General features: G+C 42.4%; 1 protein-coding gene across 6 annotated transcripts in view; it reads right to left on the reverse strand.

The window, feature by feature from the left end:
- tnnt1 (troponin T type 1 (skeletal, slow)) overlaps positions 1-13405 on the reverse strand; it is a 34614-nt gene that overhangs the window by 9285 nt on the left and 11924 nt on the right. For all 6 annotated transcript variants that reach the window (XM_063190892.1, XM_063190871.1, XM_063190855.1 and 3 more), the window contains 7 exons: positions 12351-12372; positions 11846-11906; positions 10968-11084; positions 8719-8796; positions 4240-4353; positions 3906-4015; positions 1504-1594 (listed from right to left, as the gene is read on the reverse strand). In XM_063190892.1, the coding sequence (XP_063046962.1) occupies positions 1504-1594; positions 3906-4015; positions 4240-4353; positions 8719-8796; positions 10968-11084; positions 11846-11906; positions 12351-12372 (593 nt within the window). The remainder of the gene's footprint in view (positions 1-1503; positions 1595-3905; positions 4016-4239; positions 4354-8718; positions 8797-10967; positions 11085-11845; positions 11907-12350; positions 12373-13405) is intronic.

A 13405-nucleotide genomic window follows, 5' to 3' on the forward strand; every position in this document is an offset into this window, starting at 1 on the left:
ATAAAAAAAAAAAGTTTATATTTTATATCCGTGGTCATATCCCAACCCTAACCCATCTCTCTCACACACTTAGCCATCCTATCCAATAAAGGCTTTAAAAGCCCATTTTAAAAAAAGCTACAGATGGAATTTATACTAAATCATCAGAAGTGATGGGTAATGGATACATGAGCCCCATGAAGCTGGGGCAACTGGGGGCAAGGTCAAGGTCAAGGTGAAAAGGTATGTGCAAGGGGGCACCCATCTAGAATAAAACTAGTCCAGGTGCAAGACATAGTATTACGGTAGATCATGAGGCCTGAGGAAGATCCTATGGAGCAGGAATGTCAAACTCAGGCCCGGGGGACAAATTTTGCCCGCAGAGTCATTTTATTTGGCCCGCGAGATCATTTCAAATGTATATTACAGTTGTCCCCCCCCCCCCCCCACAATATCTGTTGGGATTGAGTGTTTAAGATTTAAGCACTTGAGCATTGTAAGCATGTGCGCACATGCACAATTTCAGTACTTTTTGAATGTTGAGTTCGGCCCGCGACTTCGTTCCAGATTTTGATTTTGGCCCCACCGTGAATTTAAGTTTGACACCTCTGCCATAGAGGATAAAAATGTCACCCATATAGAACCGTACGTTATCAAATATTCGTAGAGAATTTTTTTGGCCATAATATTGTGGTCCAATTTTGAAAAACATCAAACCATAGCCTTTTTTTGTAAAAAGTGAACTCCAAAGAAACTTCTTGGAGTGTAATGAAAGCAAGCAGAGTGGCACTAGGCGACGTCAGGCCGGCTAATACTCCATAGCAACTGTGTATAAAACTGTGAGTAAAATGGGGTTTTGTTTTGTCCAGCACAAGTTGTTTATTATTTGTATCGCTTGCTTCATTTGCATTTCTTCTCTTGCTTTTGCAGTTTTAATTCAACACTCAAGAGAGTCTCGTTTAACACCTCTCGACTCTCTACGTGTTGAACTGACACTAAAAAAAATCACTGTACAGAAATGTATAATGGATAAAACATTTTTTTAAAATGATTTGGAGGTGCCCTGCACTAAAATGGTGGTATCGGTATCGGCGAGTACCAACAAATAGGGCACCGATACCATTTACAGATGCTTGTATGACACTTGAACGCAGCCTTGAACGTTTCATATTATTTCATATAGGTATTTAAAAAGTATTAAAAAGTTCTGCTGGATTCATTTGCTGATCCCCTCCCATTTCTCTCTCGCACTCTCTTCCTGTCACCACCTCCAACTGTCCTATCAAATAAAGGCAAAAAAGCCCTAAAAATATATATATTATGATTTTGAGGGCTTCAGTGTTAGTCTTGCCGTGTAGGTTATCTTTGGTACAATCAAGCATCTTAGGTACTAATCAGACTTGTTTTAGCCAGTTTCTTAAAGCCATTGTAATGTTTTTTTGAATAGTGCCTTGGACACCTCGCTTTTTTTAACATAAAAGTGCCCCTAAGTGCTTGAAGTATCCGTAAGTTCTACAGTCTCACCTCATATCTCTGCTTCTTCATCTCGTCCATGAAGTCAAACTTCTCTGACTCCAGCTGGTAGATCCAGTTCCACATCTCCTGCGCTCGTTGCCTACAGAAGCCGAGACAAAGTATTAAGAGAAGTACAAGACTGCAAACTCTGGCCCCATATGGGAGCCAGCTCCAACGGACCCCCCATCCTCCCTTGTTTCTACGGGTATGAAATGAATATGGACAACAATCAGACTCGCTTTGGGGAGTCAAGGGACCCTTCTGAGTCTGTCCCACTTTACCCCCTAATTCAGAAGCCCGGGTGAGAGACATTGGCATATGAAATGAATGTTAATATATTTATTCATACATTTCATATTCTATGTAATTCAGGGGCACAGCTGAATATCCCCTAACTACTGCTGTCTTCAATCTTTTCTACCACTCCCCTTGCACAGACAAAATTCAATCTCAATGCATGTTCAACTCCATCCAGTAACTGTGTACTTGTGGTAAATAAATATCCATGCCATTATTAAAATGCAATACGCAAAAGACACAAATATTATTAAAATACATTACACTCCGCTGATGCTAATACAGAGAGACCAACAGTTATTTAGGTACAAGGACAATCCTTCTGGAGCCGTGTAGGGATTGACTAGCCAGTGAGCTACACTCACTCAGGCAAACTGCTTGTTCACGTACATTCAGCTTCCCTCCACAGCGGGAAACTCTTCCCACTTTGTCGGGAACTAATCAACTTTGAACATTTCCAAACATCCTGGGTAGAGGCTTGTTCAAGGCAGTGACGTTTTATTGGGACTAAGAAATGTTTGGTTTAAACTTTGACTCAGCCTGTTCTGCCCTCGACCAGTAGCAAACCAAGGGAGGTGGGGCAACCATGCCGTTTAAGAATGTTAGTTGTTATGCTCTTGGTCAGACCAAGTCTCGAAGAGATTTGAAAGTCATGGTAATCAGGCTAGGGTTTGACATCTTGCCCAAGGACCCATTAACATTGGTTATTTATGCGCCTGCCCACCCAGTCTTCCTTCTTGCGTGGGAGTCAAACAGTAATGTGTTGATTAGAGATGCACCGGATCCTGATTTTTAGGATCCTGCTGGATACCGGATCCACTGCTTAAGATCCTGCCGGATCCGGAACCGGATACCGGATCCTACGAAAGGGTTGAAACACATAGCCTACTCGCACACATGGAGCCTTTTTATTACTTTGGCTAAAACTTTTTTTCAGACTCATTGGCTTACTGCCACACTGCCTTCAACGGCCGCTTCCAAAGGGCTTTCACTCCATGCAGCGATTGGGGTTGTGAAATCCAGATCCTGGTTTTTAGGTAACTGCCGGATACCGGATCCACTGCTTAAGATCCTGCCGGATCCGGAATCTATGAAAAACCCTATTATCCTGCCGGATCCGGAACCGGATCTTGGATCCTGTGCATCTCTAGTGTTGATATTAGTGTCGCCTGAAACCAATCTCACATGGGAATGGAGGTTTTGCAGCTGTTCAAAGCACCCTCTGCTTGTGCAAAGCATGTTTGAGCACGTTTTCAAGATTTCTTTTTTTTGCAGTGATTTATTACTGCATTCATAAACCACCCACAATCTTCCTTCTTGTGGGATTTTTACACATTGCAATACATCATTGCCAAGACCACATCCGTCACCTCACCATAGAGACAACCACTGCCTGAAAACCAGCAGTGTAACTGAGGATATGTGTGAGTGTTCTACAAATATGAGTGTGGTACACATGCATCTGTGAGTGTGTGCTTGCTAGGCATGTCTTAGACTTAGACTCTAGTGTGTTACGTGTGTGAGTATGTGTGCTACGTACGTGAGAGCTGTGTGTGCTACATGTGTGAGAGTGTGCTACACGTGTGTGAGAGTACAGCACGTGTGAAGGCCAATATATACTAATTGCCGCTGACACCGTCTGTGCACGACCACGCCCCCCGCGCAGAGGCTCTGCAACCGTCGTCGCGGCCCTCAAGAAAATCCTGACTACACGTCAGACGGACTCGAAGGTCGCAGAGAAAAGGCGCTGTGATTGGTCGTCTCGCTACTTCCTTGTTCTCATGGCAGCAGAGTTCTCCGGTAGTTTACGAGAGCAAAACTCAATATTCTGTGAAATACGAACGCTTTCTTTCTACTGTGTGTAAATAAATGAAGCTACAATGACTGAATTAGTAAGTAACAAACAAACAATACATCATTTAAGCACTCGCGGCACAATGCCTGCAGTCTGACTACTGTACTGTAGCCTTGTAGCCAAATGTGGATAATGACACAAGACCTCGTGTGCAGATCTATAACATCAACAGTGCTTAGCGACCAGACCCAACGGGCGCAGTTGCAGAACTGTAATCTGCCCTTGAGTTTGCTACGTATGTGTTTAGTGTGCTTCTCACTTCAGGGCATCCTCCCGCATGTTATCGAAGGAAAGAGGTTTGCGCCGATCATTTAGAGTCTTCTTCTTGATCTCCCGGCCGGTCATCCGCTTCCCTCTCTTTGACTCTGCCTGAATAGTATACACACACACATAAACACATTTATAAATGTACACAGACACACACAGAGAAACAGGCAAACACACACACACCCATACAAGTACGCGCGCGCACACACACACATACATGTACACAGACAGACAGACAGACAGACACACGGACATATGGACACACACACACACCAATATACTATGCAAGGAGGTAATACAATGTTAACACAATATTATGACCACACCTTTGCAAGGAATCCGCCGAAATTAGTGCCCATGTTAGACAGAACCTTCTTCTTCTTCGCGTCATCGTCTGCCTTCTTTCTGGCCTCCTCATCCTCCTTTCGCTGGCGTTCCTCCTGCAAGAGGTGAGAGATTGGAGAAAAACCACAAAACCACAAAAACAACCCACAGGCCATGCAATATTGTCACCCGTTCAAACTTTTGATTTTTTTAGATCTGCCCCTTCATAATTTTAAAATGTGTTTGTACATGTTTGTGTTCCACAAAAGACAAGTCATGCCGTCCCACATACAGTGGTTGCTCCTAGTCACACATAACAGCGATGACATCTTCAGCGATGCCAGCACAGCACATGACAGCAATGAAAGCTTCAAAGCAGATGACGTGGGGGCGCCATAGTTAAACCTTCAATATGTTTAATGTGTTTTACGGGTGCTTCACAGTTTGAATGCCATCAACCATAGCTCTAAAACATGCTCTAAAGGTAAAAAATGCAGGTCAAAGCATGTCCTGGCTCGTAAGGCTACAGACCTAAAACCACCTAGTTTACCCACTGCAGCCCTTTTTTACTCACAGGGAGCCATAAGGGGTAGCCTGGTAAACCAGTGCCACCCGCTGGACGCCGAAAATGTTCAGCTGCGAGTGGGTCTGGCCTCGGATCTGAGAACGTTTTGAACACTGTGCCCTGAGTCTGGCAAAACCAATCACAACGGAAACATTTGCTTTGAATCAAAGCGGGCGGGGTTTTGAGGGAGTGACGACAAATCTCGCAACACCGTTGGGAAAGCACATCAACGGCAAAGATCGCCGATTGGTCAGAGCGCCGGCACAGTTTGAAAAACAACAGGTTGTTCTCATCAACAATCTTCGGAGGTATCTTTCATCGGGGCCAGACTAAATTACTCCGGTCTCACATTTAGGCTGGTTTATCAGGCTAGATAAGGGGTGTAAATAATAATCGAAATCTATCGATGTATCGGCCAGCGATTTAATCAAATCGCATCGTATTGTGGGGCATTCTTGATTATCAAAAATAATCGAATCGCTGGCCTCTGTCCAATGCCCTAGCTCCATAACATAATAGAAATGGAGAAGTAATTGGAAAAAATCGAATCAAATCGTATTGTATCGTGGGGAAAATAATCGAATCCCTGCTTTAAGAAATCCATACCGTATGGTATCGTCATGGAGGCTGTAATTTATACCCCTAGTAGCGATAGAGGAATAAGAAGCTGCAACTGAAGTTACTGTATAATCCATATTCTTTCACTGAATCTTGACAACGTGGCTAAAACAGGCTGTAATGTTGAAAGAAAAAACCTGAGTGAATTACAAAACAATATGGTATATCCTCATAGGCAGGCGCCGGTCGGCCGCGGCCGTGAAATGCAATTGCGGCCACTTTGCGTTCTCAGCCGGCCCTGAAGTCTAGAAAATGTTTCAACAAGTGCTGGCTCCCTACTTTCCACATCAATATACACTCGCCTCCAAAAGAGTTGTCGCCTACCCATCTGTTTGGAATAACAGCTAATAACCTGACTTTCAATTAATCACTTGGCTTCAGAAGTCACTCATATGAAAGCTACAACCCTCTCGAATGAAAATGAATGTACAAAAATAAATTTCATGCACCAAAGAAAGATTGACCCTTTAATGAACACAGACAGGGCAGATTTTGACAGGACAAAAGTTTTGTCGCCTATCGAACATAATGTGAAAATGAGCAGATAAGTCACTTCAAAACACTTCAAATACGCAGATCGGGTGTCATACTTAATCACTGATTCACTCACACCTCTCCAGAACATCAACTTTGGCCTTAGGTGTATGTTTAGGGTCATTGTAATCATGGAAAGCAACACAATGAAAATCAATGGAGTTCAATGAGAGATGGTGACATATTTGCTATTCGTAGAGCAATACATTTTTAACTTCATGATGTAATCAATGACAAAAGCCCTCACACACCAGCAGCATGCATGCAGCTCCACATAAGAGCTGTATCCCTCCCATGTTTGACTTTAGGCACCATGTATTTTTTCCAAATTCTTCACCTTTAACACCAAAGAAGTCTCTCCCACTGTCCTGTCTCAAAAAAGCCAGCCAAGAGTATGTCAGGCCTAATTCTGACAAAAATGAAGGCTAATGGGACTCATACTCTGAAGTCAAGATCCCAAGATCAACCATTTTAGAACTGATAGCATCAAAACTATATGGTGTTGGAGATGAAGAATATGAAAAAAGAGAAATGGTGCATAAAGTGAAACATGGTACAGATACAGCTCTTATGAGGAGCTGCATGCATGCTGCAGGTGTTTGAGGGCTTTTATGTAAGGGTTAACGTTCGGCGAGAAGGTCGCTACCGTGGAATAGCAGCACGACAGAGAGAATCTTTAGACCCCGACGCGGAGCGGAGGGGTCTTGTTCTCTCTGAAGTGCTGCTATTCCACAAAGCGACCGACTCGCCGAAAGTTAACCCGCTTATTATATGGATATACTTAAATGATTCACACATGGCGGGGACATTTCTTTAGACCTATTTAATGTTAAGATTGTTGCTGCGCAAAACAAAACAGTGCCGTTGTGGAACACCGCTAGGCAACAGCTAGGTAGCCAGGACAACAGGTGTTGTCTATCACAGCAGCTGATTAGAGTGACAAAAGACCGGACCCCCTGCGGAGTGATATGAAACATTCGCTTTAGCCACTGACTTGTATACAAGCCAGTGGCTTTAGCAGTGAACGTCTTGTTGCCATTGACAGCGGTAGCCAGGACAACGGGTGCTGTCTATCACAGCAGCTGATTAGAGTCTTGTTGAAAAGTCGCTTTAGCAGTGAAAAGTCTTGTTGCCATTGACAGCGGTCTGTTATAGACCAACCCGTCCGTTATCGAAAAATAACAGACGTCCGAACGTTGGGGAGCCCCGTTGAAATGAATGGAGCATTCGACAGATGACGTCACAACCATATAATAACATTGCTTAACATGTATTGCTCTACGAATAGCGAATATGTCACCATCTCTCATTGAACTCCATTGATTTTCATTGTGTTGCTTTCCATGATTACAATGACCCTAAACATACACCTAAGGCCAAAGTTGATTTTCTGGAGAGGTGAGAGTGATTCAGTGATTAAGTATGACACCCAATCTGCGTATTTGAAGTGTTTTGAAGTGACTTATCTGCTCATTTTCATATTATGTTCGATAGGCGACAAAACTTTTGTCTTGTGAAAATCTGCCCTGTCTGTGTTCAATAAAGGGTCAATCTTTCGTTGGTGCATGAAATTTATTTTTGTACATACATTGTCATTCGGGAGGGTTGTAGCTTTCATATGAGTGACTTCTGAAGCCAAGTGATTAATTGAAAGTCAGGTTATTAACTGTTATTCCAACCAGATGGATAGGCGACAACTCTTTTGGAGGTGAGTGTACATAATAACTCTTGACTGGTATTTATACCGTGTACCAGACAGCAATACCTCACTGACGGTGTCAAACAGTAAATTGGCCACACCCCTTCTCTACTGATAATTTCCATACACCGTAGATCGCGGAAGTTTACTAGATCTTAGTAACACAGTTTTGTTTTCAGTATTTGAAGAACCTGTGATATTTAGATTGGTTACCAAAGGATGGAAATATTAATAAGTTATGACTTATTTTCCGATTTCCACATGACTGTTACAGTTTACAGTCTGCCCGTCCAGATTCACTTGCTCTGTGGTTATTGACTTGGGTTACGAACAGACTCCACCAAGTGGTAAGGAAGAGAACTGCAGCTAACAGCTGAAGCAGTTTTGTTTTGATGGCATTGATTTGTTAGAACTACCGGTATATCTCCTTATAGTCGAAATAATATTATTATCATTCATATATTTATATGTGGCACATTTAGGATGTAGCCTATGTAATGTCTGAAGAAATGGAACAAAATAATTACCACACAAGATTCTAATGTGACCAGTGCTGGGTGTGTAGGCTAAACTGTGGATTAAAGTGGAGTGATTGCAAGAAACAAAGACATTTGCTGCAACGAAGACAGCGTTTTAAGGTAGGCCTACACCGTTTTGTTGACTTATGGTTGTGCTTTGAAGTAGCTAGGTTTGGCTTATTTGCTGTATGGTGGGTTTATTGCAAAATGTAGACAGACGTCACCCGGTGGGAAAAGTCCTCCCACTCTGCCCCTGCTCATAGGGATATAATTTGATTTCATCATAAATCCACACAGCTGTGTGCCAGCTGAGAGCTCTCTCCGGGGGCGCAGTAGCTATGGTGTCATTGCACCAGGGATCCAGGGTGTATTCTGACCCGAGGTTGTTTTCCAATCCCTCCACTCTTTCTCTCTGTCCCACAGATTTCCTGTCAAACTCTCTCACAATCCGGTCCTAAAATAAAGGCTAATAAATCCAAGGACAGTAGCAATAAAGAAAGAAAGAAAGAAAGAAAGAAAGAAAGAAAGGAAGGGTGGGTTCTCTCACCGCAAGCCTGTTCTGCCGATCTTTCTCCTTCTCTGCCCTCACACGCTGCACCTCCGCCCTCTCAAACCGCCGATGCTCCTGTCAATCAAACACCACGCATTCCACACACAGCAGGTTGCAAATTACATTCACAATTGCACATCACTCAGAGCAGCAAAACAAATTGATATCCATTATGACAGATCGATGACGCAAGAGTCAACGATCCAACAAAGACAAATAGCCGACTTTCGGACGATTTCTTACATGAAAGTTTTTGCTTAATTTAAAGAGCCTAAGTGACTATAAATGTTGTGGCATCCATATATTGATGTAAAAATGCACCACAAACTGATGAAGCTCAACACAGTTACTCCACATTACCCTTTGACCACTTGTTTTTCTAAGCTAGCCAGGTAAGCTAAAGTTAGCATTTTAAATCATCCACACCACAGGGCCATGTGCTATGGTTTCACCCAGAGATTTTTTTAGGAAGGGAAGATATGACAGAATCGTTAGGTGTCCATAGAAATGAACGGTGAAGATTCGTAACGCAAATATGGCGTCTTAGGGATGCACGATGTGAAAAATTTCGGCCGATACCGATATCGAGGTTTTGGCCGATAACCGATATTATCCGATACCGATGTTTTTTGTTTTTTTTAAGAGATAACATTTTATACAGGCTGACAATGATGCAAACAAACTGAACTTTTTAATGTCCTCTTATTTCCAAAAACACTTTTTAACTCCCTGTGATAAAATTAGATAAAAAACTGAGACAAACGAGAAGACAAACAATGAAAGTCTCCGTCAAGTCCAATCTTTTAGAGCCGTAACATATAAAAAAAACATCGGCGTTAACATCGGCCCAGTTTTACCCATCGGACCGATGGCCGATGTGTTGAGAAATTTCAAATATCGGCCAATACCGATACATCTGGCCGATACATCGTGCATCCCTATGGCGTCTACCCGCACATCTCCCGCCTTTCTGGTAACAAGAGCCAATGTGCCTTCTGAGCTGCGTACCCAGTGATCCAATCATCTGGCTACATCGGCGCACGCGAAATAATGCGCATGCTCAGTTGTGAAAAGTCGTTGCTCTCGTGCCGTTATGGAACTACTGCGCCTGCGCTCTGTCAAAAAAACAGTGAGAAAAGTGGCTTAAAAAGCTTTATTTTGACTCGTATGACACAACCAAGTAGTCTAGATTGATCAGTTTTTCACGGTGGTTTCAACCATATGGTTTTCACAACCGCTGGGTTCCCTCCCATCCTATACTCAGTTTCCCCATTCATTTTTCCCATTGACTCTCAGATGTGGTCTACATAATCGCAAAATAGCACCCCGAAGGCGTCAACAAGATGGCAGCGACTGTCCCGTCTCGATCTAAACTGTCTCTGTTTGACCCAGGCTGAGGTAAATATTTTGGGGCTGAAGATGACCAGCTGTCCCTTTAGTACACTGGACTGGAGATTGGCGACCACGCCCCCACGCCTTATTTGGCTCGCTCAGCACTTGTGTCCTCTGTCCAATCGAAATACTTTGTTTTCCCCAGACGTGTATTCAGAATTAAGCGAAAGTGCCATGTGTACACATCGCAAAATAACTTTAATTCCGAACTATTTAATTCAGAATTAATCATTTGGATTTAAAATCATCATGTAAATGTAGCCTATGTCTTTTTACTTTGCTGTGGAAAAGTCTCTATGCACTAATACAAAAGAATATACGGTTTCTTCACATTCTTACTGTGAATTTTATGAAAGAGCCTATATTTTTAGAAATGGTTTTTATTTGCACTTGATTTGCACTTGACCCTAGAATATATACTTATCTGCACACTCCTGGGCTTCAGTAGATAAAGGTACTCACATGGCCTGGTTGAACTGTGTCAAGTCAAGACTTGTCTCATATCTTTCTGCACTAGGTATGATTTGTCATGGACTTGAGACTTGCATACGTGCATGTCTACATACATTCACAGCTTTGTTGCAATTACATTTCAGATTCAGTGATGTAAAAATGTGTGCACTGGATGTGTGTGTGTGTGTGTGTGTGTGTGTGTGTGTGTGTGTGTGTGTGTGTGTGTGTGTGTGTGTGTGTGTGTGTGTGTGTGTGTGTGTGTGTGTGTGTGTGTATGTGTGTGTGTGTGTATATGATCCTTGTTACTACTTAGTTATGAAATTACGTACAAATTACAATAAAATTACCCTTATTTGCGAGTTATGTGTTGCTCACTGTAACAGTAAAGTAAGTAAACTCACAATGCGACCTTTCAGTGCAATCAGCTCCTCCTCCTCCTTCTTGCGCTGCTCAAAGTGGACCTCAATCAGCGTCTGCAGCTCCAGCAGATCCTTCTCCATCCTCTTCCTGTGGATATCCTAAACAGGGACACCCACACAAAGAGTTAACAAACAAGGACTGGCTGGGGTGCCGTGGCTCTGTGGGCTAAGGTGACACACTTCTACTCTGACCCGAGGTCATTTCCTGATTTCTTCCCCCATCTCTCTCTCCCACTATCCTATCAATACACAAGACTCTCAACACTGTTCCATCAATACTCAATACTCTTAACACTTTTCCATCAATACACAAGACTCTCAACACTGTTCCGGTCCATCAACACTAATGACGCGATCACACCACCGGCGTTGAAAGAGTCACAATGCTGCTGCTGACTCCTGCCTGAAAAGCACTGCTCAGGGGCGTTGAACGTGGCAAACGATTCAACCTCAAGCATTCGGCCAGGAATCTCCACCAACCGACGCTCGTGTTTAGAAAAATGTGAACATTCCATTGACTGCCGCCTGCTGCCGCCGAGCTCATTGCATATTTTTAGATGAAGTTCAACTTTTGACTCCCTCGGCTTTTGAGGCCCTCGCCTCTAGAAACGCGTTCGCTGCTTTTCACGCTTCTGCCACCACCTCGCCCATACAAAGTCCTGTCCTATCGATACTCAATACTCTCAAGACTATTCCATCAATACTCAATACTCTTCTACCTGCATAGTCATAGTAATCTTTATTATCACTAAATTGAAATTCATGTGGTCAAGGTGCGTATACAGAGACAAGACTTAAGAGGAAAAATAAATAAATATATGACAGATCTCCCTTCTTCATTTTCAACATTTTAAACTCACATCAAAGTCCACTCGATCCCCCTCTGGAATTTTCGGCGGGGCCAGCTGAGGGACCATAGGCCTGGGAAAGAGAGAAAAGAGACCAGCACGAGAGCTTGTAAGTCACAAACAACAGATCTATCTGCAATTATCTCAGCAAGTTGGATGCTAAACAGCTGACATCACTATCTTACACAACTACAACAGTCTTAGGAGAGAGTGTATTGTGAGCACAAGTTTCTTTCTATACGAAGACTGACTCCATGCGCTAAAATGTTGTGCCTTTTGTGGACCAAAGCAACTTTCAGAGAAGAAATAAAGTCCTGTGTGGTGAAATGAACACTCGCTCAAACAAAAGTAAATACATGTATGGTCCAGATAACATAAACATATGAGTTAAACCAGCTAATTGCAAAAATCTGAATTTTATAGAGAAATATCATAGACTAGGCATTCTAAATAATCTAAATAATAAAACGCAATGCATAAACGAAGATGTAGTGTAAAAGAATCAAATGCAACATACTTGGGTCTGGCCCTTTCCTCTTCTGTCATGGCAGAAAGCAGGACAGAAAAAAATAGGAGAGAGAGAGAGAGAGAGAGAGAGAGAGAGAGAGAGAGAGAGAGAGGTGGGATTGAGAGAGAGAGAGGTGGGATTGAGAGAGAGAGAGAGAGAGAGAGAGAGAGAGAGAGAGAGAGAGAGAGAGAGAGAGAGAGAGAGAGAGAGAGAGAGAGAGAGAGAGACTGATTATACAGAATAATTGTTTGGCTTCCAGTTGAAATTGTGTTAACCCCTTAAGACGCGGCTTTATACATTTGTTGTTACCAGTATGGTAATGACCAAGTCGTGGTGCATTACTAAAGGGCCTGTGTTGTGTCATAGTATTGTAGTGCTGAGTAGTTACATTTCAATGACTATTACAGCGTGCCACTGGAGGTACGGCGCGCATTAAGGGGCTAATATCAGAACTTCATATTTATCATCTAAAAACATCTGAACAGATCTGCATGCACACACAAGATTCAGCAAACAGTCAACATCACTATCATAAGAGATCCATAAGCCAACACATAGTTTTCCATCATAAAAAGATCTAAAAGACACTTATTAGAGAGAGAGAGAGAGAGAGAGAGAGAGAGAGAGAGAGAGAGAGAGAGAGAGAGAGAGAGAGAGAGAGAGAGACATTGACAATAGCCTATTTGTATTTCTCATTTTTTGTATAAAATGTGTATTTATGAATGTGTGATGTATTGTTTATTGATCTATGAACTGTGTTGCCTCCCCTGTGGGCCTTGAGCCTGTAATAAAGTTTATAATATTGAAAAGACAACTATTCTGAAAGACAGAAAGAAAGAAAGAAAGAAAGAAAGAAAGAAAGAAAGAAAGAAAGAAAGAAAGAAAGAAAGAAAGAAAGAACCCTACTTGAGTGATATGTAAAAGTTATGGTGATTTGATCCATTGAAAAATACAATAAAAACTTGAATTGAAAAGAAAGAAAGAAAGAAAGAAAGAAAGAAAGAAAACGGGGACAAAGAAAACGGGGAAAAAGGAAAGGAAGAGGAACAAGCAAGACAAGTGCC

Source organism: Engraulis encrasicolus, chromosome 2 (genome assembly GCF_034702125.1).
Source record: "Engraulis encrasicolus isolate BLACKSEA-1 chromosome 2, IST_EnEncr_1.0, whole genome shotgun sequence".
NCBI classification, from domain to species: domain Eukaryota; kingdom Metazoa; phylum Chordata; class Actinopteri; order Clupeiformes; family Engraulidae; genus Engraulis; species Engraulis encrasicolus.